General features: G+C 43.6%; 2 protein-coding genes across 5 annotated transcripts; both read left to right on the top strand.

The window, feature by feature from the left end:
- Positions 1–205: 205 nt before the first annotated feature.
- Positions 206–5,839, top strand: LOC115156702 (uncharacterized). The gene is made up of 6 exons (XM_029704301.1): positions 206–262; positions 1,755–1,817; positions 2,292–2,959; positions 4,278–4,458; positions 4,573–4,702; positions 4,903–5,839. Exons 1-6 carry the CDS (start codon positions 250–252, stop codon positions 5,570–5,572), a joined length of 1,725 nt encoding a protein of 574 aa, XP_029560161.1. The 5' UTR covers positions 206–249; the 3' UTR covers positions 5,573–5,839.
- A 7,680-nt stretch (positions 5,840–13,519) lies between these two features.
- On the top strand, positions 13,520–17,512 carry si:dkey-21e13.3 (rap1 GTPase-GDP dissociation stimulator 1). 4 transcript variants are annotated; one of them, XM_029704287.1, is made up of 6 exons: positions 13,520–14,145; positions 14,683–14,744; positions 15,081–15,185; positions 16,330–16,452; positions 16,645–16,770; positions 16,883–17,512. In XM_029704287.1, exons 2-6 carry the CDS (start codon positions 14,708–14,710, stop codon positions 17,356–17,358), a joined length of 867 nt encoding a protein of 288 aa, XP_029560147.1. In that variant the 5' UTR covers positions 13,520–14,145; positions 14,683–14,707; the 3' UTR covers positions 17,359–17,512. The 4 variants fall into 4 exon arrangements, with proteins under 4 accessions (XP_029560147.1, XP_029560136.1, XP_029560119.1 ...); XM_029704276.1 differs by having other exon boundaries at positions 14,657–14,744; XM_029704259.1 differs by lacking the exon at positions 14,683–14,744.
- The last annotated feature ends 2,146 nt before the right edge of the window (positions 17,513–19,658 follow it).

The raw sequence follows: 19,658 nt of genomic DNA, 5'->3' as shown, positions 1-19,658 counted from the left end.
CAGAGTCAATGTGCGGAGGCACCGGTTAGTCGAGGTAATATGTACATTTACGAAGTTTTTTCAGAGATTTCCGAGTTCCGGAGTTGGAAGTTGTTGTGAACGCGACATTTATATTCACTTTGAAGAGATATGATTGGGTCGTTGTAGATTCAAGCCAATCAATGTGCACTATTATTTTCCGCGTCAAACCAATCAGACGGCAGATATTTTTGGCCGCACATCAACGTTATTTTATAGCGCATCATCAACATGGAGCCCTCAGGTAGCTTGCTAAATTATTTCACCTTCGCATAAACTTACTAGCGATTGGGAGTGCATGGATATTATTTAGTAAATATTAACGTAACTATTTACATTTCACAAAGTGTTTGTTAGCTAACGTTACAATCTGTTTGCTAGTTAACTGTAGTACTAGCAAAGTAGCTAACAAGCTAGCTAACAAGCGATAGCTAGTTTGTGATACTTGCTTTGCTTCGCTTTGCTAGCCAGTCAGAAAATGAACGAGTTTGTGACTGTTTGCATTTCAAATGCATGCATTTATGTGTTAGCTGTATGCTAGTTATTGCCTATTAGCATGATGTTGTCGCTAATTAGCTAGCTAGTTGGGTATGATGATGATATCACAGCTTGAACAATGATCCAGATGTTTCACCGGATGTATAAATCTTAAGCATCCGGTTGGCGTTTCCAAATGCTGATGAAAGGAAGCCCAGTGGCCGGCAGTGGGAGGAGATGGAGTGAGATGGATTTTGGCTGACATTCAGATCATTTTCTCATCAATTAAACATTAGATATCATTACAGTTTTCTGTTCCCAAAACTAAAATCTGTTATGAACAGAGTTGACAAAGTTTTGTAGACTTTACCGAAGTTTCTAAAAAAGTGCGTTGTTTAGGATTGCAAGGACGAATTGAGTTATTACGCACTTCACAGGGTTTCATAACGGAAATATGCAAATAATTCTAGAATGCGCCCATAAGATCTCACTGGCTTGTGCTTGGGTCTGCCCACCCCCTTGCTTGTTCTACCTACTATGGTTAATTTGCTCTCATTGGAAACGACAGGCTGTGGTCTATCTTGGGTTAGTTATAAAAATCTTTGATATGTCTGGACCGTTACAGACAGAGCAGGAGGAGAGAGAAAAGGATGGCGCTTTCAAGACAACTGTTGCCGCGTTCAAAACAACTGGGAACTGGGAAATCTCAGACTTCAGTGCTTTCAAAACAACTTGGAACTGAAGAAAAAAAACAAGCTTTGACTGGGAAAAATCAATTTGAACGGTCATCCTACTCAGAATTCAAACTCGGGAGCTCTGGCCTTTTTCTGGAGAGCAGACTTTCTGACCTGAAGATCACAGACTTCATGATTTGACATGGAGTTGTTTTGAACGCGGCTTGTGAACTTCGAAAAAATGAGGTCAAACCATGATGTCAGTGATCTTCAGGTCGGAATGTCAGTTCTAGAAAGATGCCAGAGTTTCTGACTTGGGAGACCGTTCAAAAACGATTTCACCAGTTGATTAGGTGTATGCATTGACTTGCAACGCTTCCCTCGTTCTAGGAACCCATAAGGGTTGCACATTTACATTTTAACTGTGCACTGCCAATAACACACCTGACCTGACAAACTAGTATCAACTAATGATTTAATGTGTTAGTACTGGACAATAATGAAATGTGTACACATCTCCAAAACCAGGATTGATAAGAATCCCTGCTTTGCTGGTGACTAAGGACTTCTCTCATTTAATTGCAGGGAACAGAAACCCTGAGGGGAAGGATATAATCCATCTGACCAAGGATGCAGAGAAATATGCAGGTATGTAGATGGCTAACCTATACATTGTCTGAAGCATGAATTTAAGGTTGCCTTATTAATCAGACTTTTGAAAACACATTTCAATGCTTGATGTAAAGTCTGAAACTTATCCCTGCAAAATTGTCAAAGTTTTCCTTAGAAGCCAAAATGTTGACTAAAATGACATTTGAACTTACTCTACCAGTTGTCTGAGCAGTTAGTCCTTCAACCACTCAAAATTTGATACAAATGTCCACAGGGAATAGTTGTTAACCCGACTTTTTAGAGAGCCGGTAGATATATGGTTCTCTCGACTTGTATTTTTGTGACTAGAGAAAAGGCAGAGCATTTAGCATGAACTTGGAGGTGCTGGCTGAATCCACTTTAATAAACGAATGAATACTGAAATTTGAAACAAATTGCAAAGTACATGTTGTCAGAAAACAACACAGTTACTGTGGATTTAAATGCTTTTACTTCCCTCCCACCTGCCAGGGCCTTCCCAGGTCCCGACTCCAGTTGTGGTCGTGACCCACTCTCAAACATCAGTCGGTGTCCCCAAGAAGCGCATCTACGTAGTACCCATGCCCCGGCGGGCTCCTAAAGAGCCACAAATCCAGATTCAGACTCCCGCTGCAGATGCAACCCAAACACTGACTCCAGTCCCATCCACAAAACACATCTTTATTGTATCCCAACCTTTCTCCGCTCGGGGCTCGACGCAAACCCAGGTACCAGGCACTAGGAAACACATCTACGTAGTAGCTCAGCCCCAGAATGCTGCTGGGGTCAGGACCCAACCCCAAACTACAGCCAGGATCACGACTCAACCCCAAACTACAGCTGGGAAAATAGACCCACTTAAAGTGCCAGGACAGTCCCAGATCAAGACTCCAACTGGGGTCACAGTTCAATCCCAGATTGTAGCCAGTGTCAAAGCCCAAACCCAGCCTGCAGTAGGGAGAACAGACCCTCCTAATGCTCCAAGGCAGACTAGGAAGATGGTTCACTTCCAATACCAGCCTCCGACAGCCAGGGGTGCAGCCCCAACCAAGGCTGATGCCCAGACTCAGACCCCTACCGTCGTGGCAGAGGTGGTCTCTATGCTGCAACACGGAGATGTGAGACCTGCACCGCAGCCATACCTGGTCCACAAAGAAGAGGTAATAGTAAATATCATATACTGAACAAAAATATAAACGCAACAATTTCAACTATTTAGGCCTCCCAAGTGGCGCAGTGGTCTAAGGCACTGCATCGCCGTGCTTGAGGCGTCACTACAGACCGGGTTCGATCCCGGACTGTGTTGCAGCCGGCCGCCACCGGGGGACCCATAAGTTGGCGCACAATTGGCCCAGCGTTGTCCGGGTTAGGGGAGGGTTTGGCCGGCGCTCTAGTGCTCCTGTGGCGGTCCAGGCGCATGCATGCTGACACGGTCGCCAGTTGTACGGCGTTTCCTGGCTTCCGGGTTAAGCGAGTATTGTGTCAAGAAGCAGTGCGGCTTGGCAGGGTTGTGTTTCAGAGGACTCATGACTCTGGACCTTCGCCTCTTCTGAGTCCATACGGGAGTTGCAGCGATGGGACAAGATTGCAACTACGAATTGGATATTAGGAAATTGGGGAGAAAAGGGGCTAAAAAAGTTTTTATAAAATAAAGTTACAGTTCATGTAAGGAAATCAGTCAATTGAAATAAATTGATTAGGACCTAATCTATCGATTTCACATGACTGGGCAGGGGCTCAGCCATGGATTGGCCTGGGAGGGCAGAGACCCACCCACTGGGGAGCTAGGCCCAGCCAATCAGAATATGATTTTCCATACAAATGGGCTTTATTACATACAGAAATACTCCTCAGTTTCATCAGCTGTCCTGGTGGCTGGTCTCAGACGATCCTGCAGGTGAAGAAGCCGGATGTGGAGGTCCTGGGCTGGCGTGGTTACATGTGGACTGCGGTTGTGAGGCCAGTTGGATGTACTGCCAAATTCTCTATAACGGTATTGGAGGCGGCGTATGGTAGAGAAATTAACATTAAATTCTTAATGCAACAGCTCTGGTGGACATTTCTGTAGTCAGCATGCCAATTGCACGCTCCCTCAACTTGAGATATCTGTGGTATTGTGCGACAAAACTGCACATTTTAGAGTGGCCTTTTATTGTCCCCAGCACAAGGCGCACCTGTGTAACGATCATGCTGTTTAATCAGCTTCTTGATATGCCACACCTGTCAGGTGGATGGATTATCTTGGCAAAAGAGAAATTTGTGCACAACATTTGAGAGAAATTAGCTTTTTGTGCGTATGGAACATTTCTGAGATCTTTTATTTCAGCTCATGAAACATGGGATCAACACTTTACATGTTGCGTTTTATATTTTTGTTCAGTGTATATATTGTTTTAATTTAATTTTAAAGGTACACTTTGGGATCTGAGACTGTTCAATGGTCATTTAAATTATTGATATTTACCCATTGATTGATAGGTGCTGAGGAGGATGGATGCGCCAGAGAAGATGTCAGTGAGGACATTGCTGATGTACACTGGGAAGAACTCGGCAGACCTAGACAGCAAGAACAGATTGGTGAAAAACCTGATTAAGGCTGGAATCTCCCCTGTCGAGACCCCTGCCTATATCACCAGTGCCTTCACCAGGCTCACCGAGGGTAAGGGGGAGAGAGAGATTTTCTCCAGGTGACACAAGAACGATGGGTAGTGGCATGTCCCTAGCTACCTAAAATGATTACCTCAACTTCTGTAACGTGTGTGTGTTCCTTCAGGCGACACCACAATGCTGTGTAGTGACATGAAGTCCCTAGCTATCAAACACCTCAACTTCACCAACATGGCCAAGCAGCTCATAGAAGAGACCAACCCTGTGCAGCACTGGTCCAAGATCATCGATATCAAGTAAGCTCTCATAGATGTATACTGTCTGTTGGATCCAAGGTCATCCATTCATCAATACCAGTTACTACTGGTATTTCAAAGCATCTTAACTTCTGAATATGTCCCATAGATAGGAGAATGATGTATCCGTCATCGTTTTAATCTTTTCCTATTTGTCAGTTTGTTAATTAGTCCTCTCACTCCTCCCCCACCCCTCTCAGAGCCCAGCTAGAGGAGATGAGACTGTGTTTCAGGGACCCAGCTAACAGTCGTCTGATGGACAACGTGACCCACGGTATGAGCACGGGCGGGATGGACGCCGCCTTCGACATCATCTCTACCCTCATTGACTACCAGGTGCAGCTAATCGCCTGTCTAGTAAACACCATGCCTTCACACCAAACTCCCACTAGGACGGCTGTCAAAACTAGGCCTTCCCCGGCCCTTCAGACTTCCGTATCCCTTGTCAAACCCCCTGTTATCACCATTCCGACGCCCGTGGGCCCATTCACCTCCTTACCCCCCTTGAAACGGCTCTATGTGATAGCCCAGCCCCACAACAACGGGACTCAAACCCAGCCCCTGCTGTGCTGCCAAGAGACCCAGAACGGGACCCAGACAGACACCCAGCTCCCTAAGAAACCACTGAAACAGCAGAAGGGTCGAGGCGTCCAGCTTGTCCCCAGGGGATCTTACAGGAAGAGAGCCGCTTCAGGGGCCTCAGACAGGAAACAGGAAGCGGCTCAGGAGAAGGGGAGGGGTAAGAAGGTTAAGCTAAACCCCTCCCCACACGTTGCCATGGATACCGAGGAAGAGGGGAATGCAAAGATGACCAAAGAGAGAACTCCTGTCAACACAGAAGGAAACTGCAGCTGGATGTTCACAAACTAATTGAAAAGTTAGAGAATGTGCAGCTGCAAACTCCAGTAGAAAGGAAACCCAAACAGTTGCGCCAACAGAAACACAGCCTCGTTCCAGAAACAATTTCTGGCTCCTACACTTGTGTAGGCCTAGATATGAGGGGATTGAATAGGTCAAAGCAATTGGATAGGTATAGCAAATCAAATTCTATTTGTCACATGCGCCGAATACAACAGGTGTAGACCTTACCTTGAAATGCTTACTTACAGGCCCTTAACCAACAATGCAGTTCAAGAAAGAGTTAAGAAAATATTTACAAAATAAACTAAAAAATTAAATGTAACACAATAAAATAACAATGCTATGTACAGGGGGTACCAGCACTTGGTCAATGTGCGGGGGTACAGGTTAGTCGAGGGGGGGTCAATGTAAATAGTCTTGTTGGCCATTTGGTTAATTGTTCAGCAGTCTTATGGCTTGGGGTAGAAGCTGTTAAGGAGCCTTTTGGACCTAGACTTGGCGCTCCGGTACTGCTTGCCGTGTGGTAGCAGAGAGAACAGTCTATGACTTGGGAGACTAGAGTCTTTGACAATTTTTTGGGCCTTCCTCTGACACCGCGTAGTATTTAGGTCCTGGATGGCAGGAAGCTTGGCCCCAGTGATGTACTGGGCCGTACGTACTACCCTCTGTAGCGCCTTACGGTTGGATGCCGAGCAGTTACCATGCCAGGCGGTGATGCAACCGGTCAGGATGCTCTCAATGGTGCAGCTCTAGGACTTTTTGAGGATAATGGGACCCATGCCAAATATTTTCACTCTCCTGAGGGGAAAAAGGTGTTGTCGTGCCCTCTTCACGACTGTCTTGGTGTGGTTGGACCATGATAGTTTGCCGGTGATGTAGACACCAAGGGACTTCAAACTCTCGACCCGCTCCACTACGGCCCTGTCGATGTGAATGGGGGTGTGTTCGGCCATTCTTTTCCTGTAGTCCACGATCAGCTCCTTTTGTCATGATCACGTTGAAGTAGAGTAGAACAGCATCCTCACAGGAGTTCCTTTTGTTCAGGTGGGAAAGGGCAGTGTGGAGTGCGATTGAGATTGCGTCATCTGTGGATCTGTTGGGGTGGTATCCGAATTGGAGTGGATCTAGGGTTTCCAGGATGATGGTGTTGATGTGAGCCATGACAAGACTTTCCTAGCACTTCATGGCTACTGATGTGAGTGCTACAGGGCAGTAGTCATTTAGGAAGGTTACCTTCGCTTTCTTGGACACAGGGACTATGCTGGTCTGCTTGAAACATGCAGGTATTACAGACTTGGTCAGGTAGAGGTTGAAAATGTCAGTGAAAACACTTACCAGTTGGTCCGCGCATGCTCTGAGTACACGTCCTGGTAATCTGTGAATGTTGTCCTTGTCTTAAAGATCTTGCTCACATTGGCTACGGAGAGTTTGATCACACAGTCGTCTGGAACAGCTGGTGCTCTCATGCATGCTTCAGTGTTGCTTGCCTCAAAGCGAGCATGTGGTGTACCGCAGGGCAGCTCTCTAGGCCCTCTACTCTTTTGATGATTCAACTGTATGCGCATCAGCAACCACAGGTAATGAAGTCACTGAAACCCTTAAAGAGTTGCAGTATGTTTTGGAATAGGTGGCCAGTAATAAACTGGTCCTGAACATCTCTAAAACTAAAAGCATTGTATTTGGTACAAATAATTCCTTAAGTGCTAGACCTCAGCTGAATCTGGTAATGAATGGTGTGACTGTTGAACCAGTTTAGGAGACTAAATTACTTGCCGTTACCTTAGATTGTTAACTGTCATGGTCAAAACATATAGATTCAATGGTTGTAAAGATGGGGAGAGGTCTAGCCGTAATAAAGATGCTCTGCTTTTTTGACACCACACTTCAAAAAGCAAGTTCTGCGGGCTCTAGTTTTGTCTAATCTTGATTATTGTCCAGTCGTGTGTTCCAGTGCTGCAAGGAAAGACCTAGTTAAGCTGCAGCTGGCCCAGAACAGAGCGGCACGTTTTGCTCTTAATTGTATTCAGAGGGCTGATATAAATACTATGCATGCCAGTCTCTCTTGGTTAAGAGTTGAGGAGAGACTGACTGCATCACTTCTTATTTTTATAAGAAACATTAATGTGTTGAAATCCCAAATTGTTGCATAGTCAACTTACACACAGCTCTGACACACACACTTGTCCCACCAGACATTCCACCAGAGGTCTTTTCACAGTCCCCAAATCCAGAACAAATTCAAGAAAACATCTGATATTATATAGAGCCCTTATTGCATGGAACTTCCTTCCTTCTTATATTGCTCAAATAAACAGCATATCTGGTTTTAAAAAAACAGATAAAGCAACACCTTGCGGCACAACGCCTCGCCCCTATTTGACCTAGATAGTTTGTGTGTATGCATTGATATGTAGGCTACATGTGACTTTAAAAATATGTATGTACAGTGGGGGGGGAGGGAGTAGTATTTGATCCCCTGCTGATTTTGTACGTTTGCCCACTGATAAAGGATCAGTCTATAATTTTAATGGTAGGTTTATTTGAACAGTGAGAGACAGAATAACAACAAAAATATCCAGAAAAACGCATATAAAAAATGTTATAAATTGATTACATTTTAATGAGGGAAATAAGTATTTGACCCCCTCTCAATCAGAAAGATTTCTGGCTCCCAGGTGTCTTTTATACAGGTAACGAGCTGAGATTAGGAGCACACTCTTAAAGGGAGTGCTCCTAACCGCAGCTTGTTACTTGTAAAAAAGACACCTGTCCACAGAAGCAATCAATCAATCAGATTCCAAACTCTCCACCATGGCCAAGACTAAAGAGCTCTCCAAGGATGTCAGGGACAAGATTGTAGACCTACACAAGCCTGTAATGGGCTACAAGACCATCGCCAAGCAGCTTGGTGAGAAGGTGACAACATTTGGTGCGATTATTCGCAAATGGAAGAAACACAAAATAACTGTCAATATCCCTCGGCCTGGGGCTCCATGCAAGATCTCACCTCGTGGGGTTGCAATGATCATGAGAAGGTGAGGAATCAGCCCAGAACTACACGGGAGGATCTTGCCAATGATCTCAAGGCAGCTGGGACCATAGTCACCAAGAAAACAATTGGTAACACACTACGCCGTGAAGGACTGAAATCCTGCAGCGCCCGCAAGGTCCCCCTGCTCAAGAATACATATACATGCCCGTCTGAAGTTTGCCAATGAACATCTGAATGATTGAGGACAACTGGTGAAAGTGTTGGGGTCAGATGAGACCAAAATGGAGCTCTTTGGCATCAACTCAACTCGCTGTGTTTGGAGGAGGAATGCTGCCTAATACCCCAAGAACACCATCTCCACTGTCAAACATGGAGGTGGAAACATTATGCTTTGGTGGTGTTTTTCTGCTAAGGGGACAGGACAACTTCACCGCATCAAAGGGACGATGGATGGGGCCATGTACCATCAAATCTTGGTTGAGAACATCCTTCCCTCAGCCAGGGCATTGAAAATGGGTCGTGGATGGGTTTTCCAGCATGACAATGACCCAAAACACACAGCCAAGGCAACAAAGGAGTGGCTCAAGAAGAAGCACATTAAGGTTCTGGAGTGGCCTAGCCAGTCTCCAGACCTTAATCCCATAGAAAATCTGTGGAGGGAGCTGAAGGTTCGAGTTGCCAAACGTCAGCCTCGAAACCTTAATGACTTGGAGAAGATCTGCAAAGAGGAGTGGGACAAAATCCCTCCTGAGATGTGTGCAAACCTGGTGGCCAACTACAAGAAACGTCTGACCTCTGTGATTGCCAACAAGGGTTTTTCCACCAAGTACTAAGTCATGTTAAGCAGAGGGATCAAATACTTATTTCCCTCTTTAAAATGCAAATCATTTTATAACATTTTTGACGTGTTTTTCTGGATTTTTTTGTTGTTATTCTGTCTCTCACTGTTCAAATAAACCTATCATTAAAATTATAGACTGATCATTTCTTTGTAAGTGGGCAAACGTACAAAATCAGCAGGGGATCAAATACTTTCCCCCCACTGTAGTTCTGTCCTTGAGCTGCTGTTTTCTATTGATGTTCTATATTATGCCATTCTGTATTATGTTTTGTGTGGACCCCAGGAAGAGTAGCTGCTGCTTTTGCAACAGCTAATGGGGATCCTAATAAAATACTAAATACCAAAAAAAAGGCATTTAGCTTGTCTGGTAGGCTCGTGTCACTGGGCAGTTTGTGGCTGGGTTTCCCTTTTGTAGTCCGTAATAGTTTGCAAGCCCTGCTACACCCGACGAGCGTCAGAGCCGGTGTAGTAGGATTCATTCTTAGTCCTGTATTGATGCTTTGCCTGTTTTTAATAGTTTGTCTGACGGCATAGCGGGATTTCTTATAAGTGTCCCGCTCCTTAAAAGCAGCAGCTCTAGCCTTTAGCTCGTTGCGGATGTTGCCTGTAATCCATGGCTTCTGGTTGGGATATGTACATATGGTCACTGTTAAGACGATGTCGTCGATGCAGTTATTGATGAAGCCAGTCACTGAGGTGGTATACTCCTCAATGCCATTGGATGAATCCCCGAACATATTCCAGTCTGTGCTAGCAAAACAGTCCTGTAGCGTAGCATCCGCATCATCTGACCACTTCCGTATTGATCGAGTCACTGGTAATTCCTGCGTTTAGTTTTTGCTTGTAAGCAGGAATCAGTAGGATAGAATTATAGTGAGATTTGCCAAATGGAGGGCGAGCTTTGTATGCATCTCTGTGTGTGGAGTAGAGGTGGTCAAGAATATTTTTTTGCCACTGGTTGCACATGTGACATGCTGGTAGAAATTAGGTGAGGTAAAATGAGGTTAAACGGTATAAAATGTGCCTGCATTAAAGTCTGGCCACGAGGAACGCCTCTTCTGCATGAGCATTTTCTTGTTTGCTTAGACCTTATACAGCTCGTTGATTGCAGTCTTAGTGCCAGCATCGGTTTGTGTTGGTAAATGGACTGCTACGAAAAATATAGATAAACTCTCTTGGTAAATAGTATGGTCTACAGCTTCTCATGAGGTACTCTACCTCAAGCAAAGCAAGCAATACCTCGGACTTCCTTAATATTAGACATCGCACACCAGCTGTTATTGACAAATAGACACACACACCCATCCCTCGTCTTACCAGACGTAGCTGTTCTGTCCTGCCGAGGCACGGAAAACCCAGCCAAATGTATATTATCCGTGTCGTCGTTGCTGAACGACTCAGTGAAACATAAGCTATTTAGTTTTTAATGTCCCGTTGGTAGGACAGTCTCGAACGGAGATCATCCAGTTTATTTTTCAGTGATTGCACGTTGGCCAATAGAACCGATCTCCGCCCCCTGTATTTCAGTCTTTTCTTCACGAGAATGACAGGGATTTGGGCCTGGTCTCGGAGAAACAGTATATCCTTCGCGTCGGACTCATTAAAGAAAATATCTTTGTCCAGTTCGAGGTAAGTAATCGCATTTCTGATGTCCAGAAGCTCTTTTCGGTCATAAGATACGGTAGCAGCAACATTATGTACAAAATAAGTTACAAACAATGTGAAAATAACACACAAAATAGCACAATTGGTTAGGAGCCCGTAAAACGGCAGCCATCTCCTCCGATGCCATTATTATACCTAGGGGGTAGGGGCCAAGTGTTGATTTGGGAAGTGGACTTAGCACTCAGTGATGTGAGGACAGAGAAATGGAAGAAGGATATAAGAGGCAAAAGCGTTTAAGTGCCTTGGAACACATTGACTAAATTGTAAATTACTGTAATATATTTACATTGACTATTGGGACAACTTTATATTAAAGTTGTAATTTTCCAAAGCATGGTGATTCCTTTGTGTAGAGAGAGCCAAGCCTAGATCAGGGTTCTCTGACTCTGGTCCTGAAGAGCTACTGCTAACACCTGATTCAGATAATCAAGGTCTTGATGAACAGACAATTAGTAGAATCAGGGGTGTTAGAGCAGGGATGGACCAAAATCCTGCACATGCAGTGGAGTTTGAGAATACTTTTCTATAGAGTTGCTGAAGCTAGTTGATGTCTCTATCTCACTGTTTTGGCGGTTGGGTGTTTTAGTACATTCAGAGAGATTTTAGGGAGCGAGGAGCTCTGCCTCAAACGTAGAGATAGGTGGTGGACTAGATGGATATAACCCGTTTTAGCATGGACATTGCCATTGAGGCAGAAAATATATGTGTAGCCTAGTGCAGACTTTCTACTCTGTAAATTGACGTGGTTTGGTAAATGTTTCACATAGGCATGTCTTTATACTTTTTAGCTCTTGGTTACTTCTGTTTTGTTTACAATTATAAATAAAACGTTGCTTCCACAGAAGACTTGAACATGTCTCTGACTTGCCTCGTTCACGTGCTAGTCCGAACTAGGAAAGTCAGTAATGTCCCACTCGATTGTAGTTGTACACGTGCCGCGTTCAACCAAATTTCAGAGTTTCCTATGTCTGATTTAGCGTGTGTTTAAATCCAACCATCAAAAGGTTATTGTGCGTAACAACAGGCCTGAGATTGAAACTAAGACACAGTGGCAATCTGGTTCTGAGTTTGATGAAGCGCTAACAGACTGACATGCCTGTCTAATTAGTTAGATTATCATATTGATGGTTAGAAAGGTTGGGTTTATTACACATTTAAAATCAACAAATCCAACAGCATGCAAGGCCAAAAACTGCCTGCGAGCCTAAGCTTCAATCATAGCCGTCGAAGGCTGTACATCCATTTTAGAACAGCAAAAGTTAAATTGGGAGGGTTAATTGCTTTTTCACTACATATAAAAAAAACATGTACATCTAAAGAAAATGTGGAATGTTTATCTATAAACTAAAGACAACCAGACAGTAACCATAAAACCCTAATATTCCTGTCACTCATTGATTAATTACTAACAGTCAGCCTCTGGCTGTATAAACACACACTCATTGGACTATAAAGGCTAAACCTCAAGTTAGATAAACAGATGCTGCAGAAATCTTAAAGTATTTAACGCATGAGATAAACCTTCCTCCCATCTGGACAGGCAGGATCATAGATCACTCTTTCCTGCTGTTCTCACTGCTTGCAGTAGGGGAGTTATTTACCTGTAGAGGGCTTCCACCATTTTAAAGTAAACTGGGTGGGCATTCCTATGGGTTGGGAGCGATCAGACAATGATCAGAGCATTATTAGCCTTAAGCTTTTTTTCAAAACACAAATAAGGAAATGTACTACTTTAAAATTGTTTGAGCAAGATGCTGTGCAGAACCACTGATCTACAAATCGTCCTGCATTCTAAAGAATTACGCAGTAAGAAATCCTCACTACAAGGATTAGTGAAACACCTTGCTCAGTCAGCCAAATGTAAATCGGTCGAGTCAACCAAGCCAAGGGCCTATCAAGCCCCATAAAACTGGCGGTCAAACAGGGAAATGGTTCCAATCCTTTTTCTACCATTCATTGTTCCCAAAGGGGATTTTAGAAATGCCTAAAATAAGGGCTGTGTTTCATGTAGGCTTACCCTGGCATGGCGTTTTGATAACCACGTAAATCTCTTTTGGACAAGGTTGACTTTATTCAATATATTCGGCTCTGATTCAAAATTGCTAATTAACATCAAAGTAGACATAATGCAAGACTATAAATCCCTGCCAAGTCCTGCACCTCTTCTCTAGCTGACACCTTTGCTAACAGGTATTGTGTCAATTTAGAACTTGCACAAGACAGTTCAGAATTGTCAATTTAAAGAAATGTTGCCAATTTATTCATTACAACATTTAGCTAACTTTAGATAGTTAATCCAGAGATGTTTAATTTTGCTTCGATTTGGCAGCCTCGTCCAGATCATCATGGCATTTGTAGTTCTTTATGAAAGCCACATTAGCAGCTAATCAGCATTTCATTTGACGAGGGTAAATACAGGCAAATATATTGATACAAGGAATTGTAAGTGTTTCTAAAATCCCATAGAAGAATTATGGGTAGAAAAACGATTGGAACCATGTCCCTGTTTGACCGCTAGGTTGTAAGGATATGTTTACTGTGGTACTGTACTACCTGCCAACACAGCGGGTGAAAGGGAGGGAGTGACCGAGGGAGAGCAGCTTTGCAGGGAATTAGGATTTACTCTGTATTAGTGTAGAGAAGGAGGGAGGGAGGGAGGGAGAGCACAGGAGTAAAAGTAGGAGAGAAAGAAACACGCCTGAAAGAGCGGGAGTACGGAATATGTAACATAAAAAGCAAGAAGGAAATAAATGGATTCGGGGCTTGCTGAGCTTATCATAGAGAAATGGACAGTGAGGAAGAGAGACGAGGTAGAAAGAAAGGAGAAGACGGTGTCTGAAACAGCAACAGACAGATGTTCCAGAAAGCTGGCGAAGAGATACGGATAAGAAAAGGGGAAAGGAGGAGAGGGGAAGTGCAGAGAACATTGTTTGGCTGACAGAAGATTTGAGAAACGACTGCAACAAAAAGGCCGGATGGGAGTCTATACTGACACATATGCACGCATACACACCCACAACACACACATGGATAGACTGCGGCCGACCAGTGACTCCGGTCGACTACTGCCAGTGGTACCCAAAGGTGAGTGATTAATGTTGGTATGCGCGATTGTTGAGTAGAATTGCATTTTCTTTTTAAGTTTGGTGTGTGAAGATGGACACTACGCTGTGTTGGACTGAGCCACACACCTACCTACCTAAACATACTATTGAGCACTGAGCATTACACCACGGATATCGCTCCATTTGATATGAACAGTAGCATGGCGCCAGTGTGTGCAGCGTGCCACGGGAGAGGAGATACTATGTGACCTGATGCTGTTGCTATGGACACTTCTTTATCAGTACATTATAAACTGGGTGCTTCGAGCCCTGGGGTATGACTAAAGGTTTATTTTTTACTGCTAAATTACGTTGGTAACCAGTGACACCAGTGGCCAATATACCACGGCTAAGAGCTGTTCTTTTGCACAACGAAAAGCGGAGTGCCTGGATACAGCCCTTAGCTGTGGTATAATGGCCATATGCCACAACCCTCGTACCTTATTGCTTAAGTATACACTGACATGGTCACTTATGTTTATACTACTCAGTAGGGTACGTGTTGTATGTGTCACAGGCGGGGATCTGAACCCGGGTCTCCAATGGGAGAAACCAACGTCTTGACCGTTAAACCAAGAGGTAATTCCCTCCTGGGCTGAAGGTGAAACTGATTTTGAAGTCGCGGGCGGGGGTACCTCATCACCAGGCCATGAGTCCGATTCATGTCTGCAACGTTTGCTTGTGGTGTCTATAGCGCTGTCATGTATATGTGGTACAATGTTATTAATTTCAAATCAGTACTTGAAGTGGGATGAAAACGATGCCAGAGCTCACCATCATTTTACTGTACCAGGTCTCCCAGCCCATAGCCAAACGTATTAACCAATGCTGTAATATGGTTATAGGGAGATCGTAACAAGCGAACTGGTACAGGAAGTATTCATATTCAATCATCTCTCTCTCTCACCCTCTCAGACCCTCTTACTAATGCATTAGATGCCATTGTGGTCAGCACTGATCTCATCGAGGATGCACTCCGACCTCACCTGGAAACAGTACTTACTGTCATACAGGAAAAACGTGAGTCACACACACACACACACATATGACCACAGCAAAGAGGACACTACCTGCCAACAAAACCAAAAATTACACAAAAACGTGGCCTTTCCTTCAAGGGAGAACTTCGATTTTGTCTCTTCTCCAAAATTATATTATGTACAGTAGCCAAGCCATTGTTAAACAGGATGGGAGGGAGGGTTTCCATTAGTTACCACAGCCACAAAGTCAAAATATCGTAGAAATTCATGAACACCAAAATGAGCTTTTTGGTCTTATTTTAGGTTAGGGTTAGCAGTGTGTTTTTCAGTTTAGGGTTAAGGTTAGGTTTAAAATCACATTTTAAGAAGAGAAATTTGTGGTAACAAGTGAGGAACAAGGGAGAGAAGGAAGGAAGGGGTTGAGAGCGGGAGAGTTGGATGCGTGACCAATTGGACAAACAGTCGCTAAGCCATTTGTGTCTGAGAGAGAGGGAGGGAGGGAGAAAGAGAGACGAAGCGGGAGAGAGAGGAGAAAAGGTCACAGGGTTGATTAACCTGCCTGGATTAAACTCACACACTCGTAAACAAACCATGCACAATGTACATAAACTCAGCAAAAAAAGAAACGTCCTCTCACAGTCAACTGCTTTTTTTTCAGCAAACTTAACATGTGTAAATATTTGTATGAACTTAACAAGATTCAACAACTGAGACATAAACTGAACAAGTTCCACCGACATGTGACTAACAGAAATGGAATAATGTGTCCCTGAACAAAGGGGGGTCAACATCGAAAGTAACAGTCAGTATCTGGTGTGGCCACCAGCTGCATTAAGTACTGCAGTGCATCTCCTGACCGTTCCACAGGTGCATGTTCATTAATTGTTTATGGTTCATTGAACAAGCTTGGGAAACAATGTTTAAACCCTTTACAATGAAGATCTGTGAATTTATTTGGATTTGTATAAATTATCTTTGAAAGACAGGGTCCTGAAAAAGGGACGTTTCTTTTTTTGCTGAGTTTACATGGCACACACAGTATTCACACAGTCACGTACACACAGTATTCACATGCATGCCTGGATGGCTTGTAGGTAAATGGAGGGAGAATACAGTAAACAGTGTATATTGCGCTTGTTAATATGATGCTGTGCATTTAATCTGTTTGTGTGTGTGGTGTGTAGAGCGTGGGGCTGCGGAACAGGTGGCAGTGAGTGGTGTATTACCTACTCTGGCTCAAGCCCTTAGGAGGAGAGGACCGCTTACTTTAATGACTGCTAAACTGGTGTCAGAACTGGCCAGAGAAAGTAAGTCTCTCTCTCTGCCTCTCTCGCTCTGCCTCTCTCTCTCTCTGCCTCTCTCTCTCTCTGCCTCTCTCTTTCTTTGCCTCTCTCTCTCTCTCTCTCTGCCTCTCTCTCTCTGCCTCTCTCTCTCTCTGCCTCTTTCTGCCTCTCGCTCTGCCTCTCATGGTTGTCATTCACTGCTTCTTTCTCCATCAGCGGTGATCAGGGAGAGGTGTGGTGAGACAGGGGTGTCATCTGCTCTGCTGTCTGTGCTGCTCTCCAGGGATCAGGAGCTGCTGATACACGCTGGCCGCGCTATCGCTCGTATCTGCTACGAGAGCCGTGAGTCATCGCTAACCACTGACCCCTAACCCTCGACCACAGCCTTATCTCTAACGCTTCAAGTCTAAGCCCTTAACCTAACCTTTCTTACACATATCTCTCTCTCTCTCAGGGTGTCAACAGGAGCAGTTGTTGCGTTTGGGGGCGGTCCCTAGGCTGGTCGGAATCCTGCTGGGTTTTAAAAGCAACCAGCCTCTGGAGGGTGTGTGTCTTGTGGCCCTGTGTAACCTAGGTGACATGGGAGAGGGGGGGGAAGATGGAGGTATATCGTGGGAGAGAGGCGTGTCGCTATGTCCCGAGGAGTCTGTGTTTCGTGGCGTGACTTGTCACTCCTGCGGCTTTGGCTCCATGGTTACAGTCGTCAGACTGACCCAGTGGTCGCCCGGGCAACACACCGTCAGCATCGAGGTGTTATCCCGTTACTCCATCGGGTTCTGGACAATGCATAACAACCGCCGGACAGTGCGACGTTCGCCACTCTCTCACCTGGGAACGTGTCCTAGGTTCTACAAAGCCATCAAGTACTCCGTCCAGAACATTCCCAACAGTAGAAGCCTCAAGTCACTGATCTTCCACATCTTCCTTTGAGAGGGGAATGGACTACAAACACGGCAGCATATTATGGACTACAAACATGGCAGTGTCATGACGTTGCCCTGTCTCTGGGGACAGAGAACACAGTTGAACCCCCTCCCTCTGCACCAGGCCTTTTCTATGCACTATCCCCCGACCTCTTCTGACACTGCTGTGGTGAGAGGGGTCGTAAAATTGTAAAGGAGAGTGGGGTATGCAAAATGGGTCAACTTTGAGCACCTTTATCTTTTGAAGGTTTTGGCATTCAGGTCCAAAATGTCCCTTTCTGACCACTTCTTAAATGGACAAACATTGTATGAAACATTTTGCTTAATCAAAAGTGATGCTGTCAAAAAGTGATTAAATTGAAATGGATTTCCATACACACACTACTAGGTCCGTATCGCGGCCGACAGGTTTGTTCATAACATTCATTATACACAATACAATCTTAGACTGAACTTCTTACTGTGTAGCTCTTTCTCTCTATCTCTAGGTTTTGTATCATACACAATGTTTAAAATGTCAGAACAGTAGTTTTGTCATAAAAAATGTCATATGTAAGAACGGGTGACACTTGTAATTTCTGCTGTGCCATATTAAACCATGTTTTTCACAATTCGTTAGCCAATTTTACTACTCCAGTATTTCATCCTCATTCTGCATAATTTTAACCTGTTGAATGTTAATGTTAAGTGGATGGCCTTGTAAAACATATCATCATGAAGACCATGAACAGTACCTAGTAATGCCTTATGCTGTTAGAAGGCTCAGATTTTGTGCTTTTTTTATTAGGTATTCATTATTTGTGATTTTATGCATTTTTGCAGTAGTATGCACTGCTATAATCCGCCACAGGTCACGTGTCATAATACCGATAAAAACACGGAAATGGTTCCAATGGTTTTCCTGCCATTCATTTTTCACATTATAAATAAATAAAAAAATATAATTAATTGTGTTTGGTGTAGGTTTACCTTGGCATGACGTTTTAATAGCCGTGTAATTCTCAGACAATGTGAGTTTTATCAATTATTCGCCTCAATTTACTCTCAAAAATTCGCAATGCTAATTATTGATGAAAGTTACCTTGTCAGAGAGAGATTTGCGTGGTTATCGAAATGTCATGCCAGGGTAATCCTACACGAAACACAGACCTTATGTGAAGTAGTTATAAAATCCCAGATTGAACAATTGGAACCATTTGCGGGTTTTATGACTCATACTGTGACACTCAACAGTAAATAGTATGAACAATAGTAAGTAGTATATTTCATTTTCACATTTCATATGCTATGAACAACCTATTAATTAAAAATGGCAAAATAGGGCTTAACACGTTTTAAATAATCTACATATTCTCACAATTTTACAACTAACATGCTGTAAGATTTCAGCTGAATTATTACTGTAAGAATGTTTATATTTAATGGCCAGGGAAAATCTAACTCATTTCCTGGTGAGATAGCACAGCCACAAAGCCAGAATTGGCTATATCGTTAAAATTCATGAGATATAAGGTTAGCAGTGTAGTTAAGGTTTTAAGTCTAGTATAGTGTCACCTTTTGTACCTGTGATATTTGCATATTTCCGTTGGGAAACGCCTACTGTGAAGTGCGCGTTTTCAATAACTCAACTCGCCTTTACACTCCTAAACAATGCCATTTTTGAAATATTGTCAAAGGGTGGAGTCTACAAAACTTAGTTCACTCTGTTCGTAGCATATTTTAGTTTTGGGAACGGAAAACTGTATTGAGATGAAATGTTTCGTCGATTAGTAAATTAGCAGAATGTCGGCCAAAATCCATCTCGTTCCATTTTGTCCAACTGCCGTTCACTGGGCTTCCTCTCACTACCATATGTGGGAACGCCAAACGGACGTTCCACATTTATACATCGGTGAAATATCTGCCTCATTGTTTTATCTGGGAGTGGGGTGTGTCGAATGTGCTCTGCTATTAGGTTAGAGGATTTTGATTGAGCTGTGTTTTTTTTCTTCTGTTTCTTGCCATGAAACTACCCTACATTGAGCTACCATACCGCTAGAGTTTGGATGAGTCTGAGTCGTATTTCACTGTTAGTTTTACACAAATAAATGTACAATTTTATTTATAAAACTGACAATTGTTTAATTTTAAATTGAAGTATTGATGATGACAAATGTTTAATTTATTTGTATTTAACCTTTATTTAACCAGGTAGGCCAGTTGAGAACAAGTTCTCATTTACAACTGCGACCTGGCCAAGATAAAGCAAAGCACAGCAGTGCGACAAAAATAACAACACAGAGTTACACATGGAATAAACAAACATAC

The sequence above is a fragment of the Salmo trutta genome, chromosome 2 (assembly GCF_901001165.1).
Source record: "Salmo trutta chromosome 2, fSalTru1.1, whole genome shotgun sequence".
Classification (NCBI taxonomy): Eukaryota; Metazoa; Chordata; class Actinopteri; order Salmoniformes; family Salmonidae; genus Salmo; species Salmo trutta.
The sequence above is the reverse complement of the archived record's forward strand: the minus strand, read 5'-3'. Positions and strand labels throughout refer to the sequence as shown.

Bases quoted from the DNA above. Each gene is read 5' to 3' on its own strand.
- LOC115156702 (XM_029704301.1), top strand. The intron at 1,818-2,291 runs GTATGTAGATGG...CCCACCTGCCAG, and splicing joins GGATGCAGAGAAATATGCAG to GGCCTTCCCAGGTCCCGACT. The intron at 4,703-4,902 runs GTAAGCTCTCAT...CACCCCTCTCAG, and splicing joins TCCAAGATCATCGATATCAA to AGCCCAGCTAGAGGAGATGA.
- si:dkey-21e13.3 (XM_029704259.1), top strand. From the start codon at position 14,037: ATGGGAGTCTATACTGACACATATGCACGCATACACACCCACAACACA. The intron at 14,146-15,080 runs GTGAGTGATTAA...TCACCCTCTCAG, and splicing joins ACTGCCAGTGGTACCCAAAG to ACCCTCTTACTAATGCATTA. The intron at 15,186-16,329 runs GTGAGTCACACA...TGTGGTGTGTAG, and splicing joins TACTGTCATACAGGAAAAAC to AGCGTGGGGCTGCGGAACAG.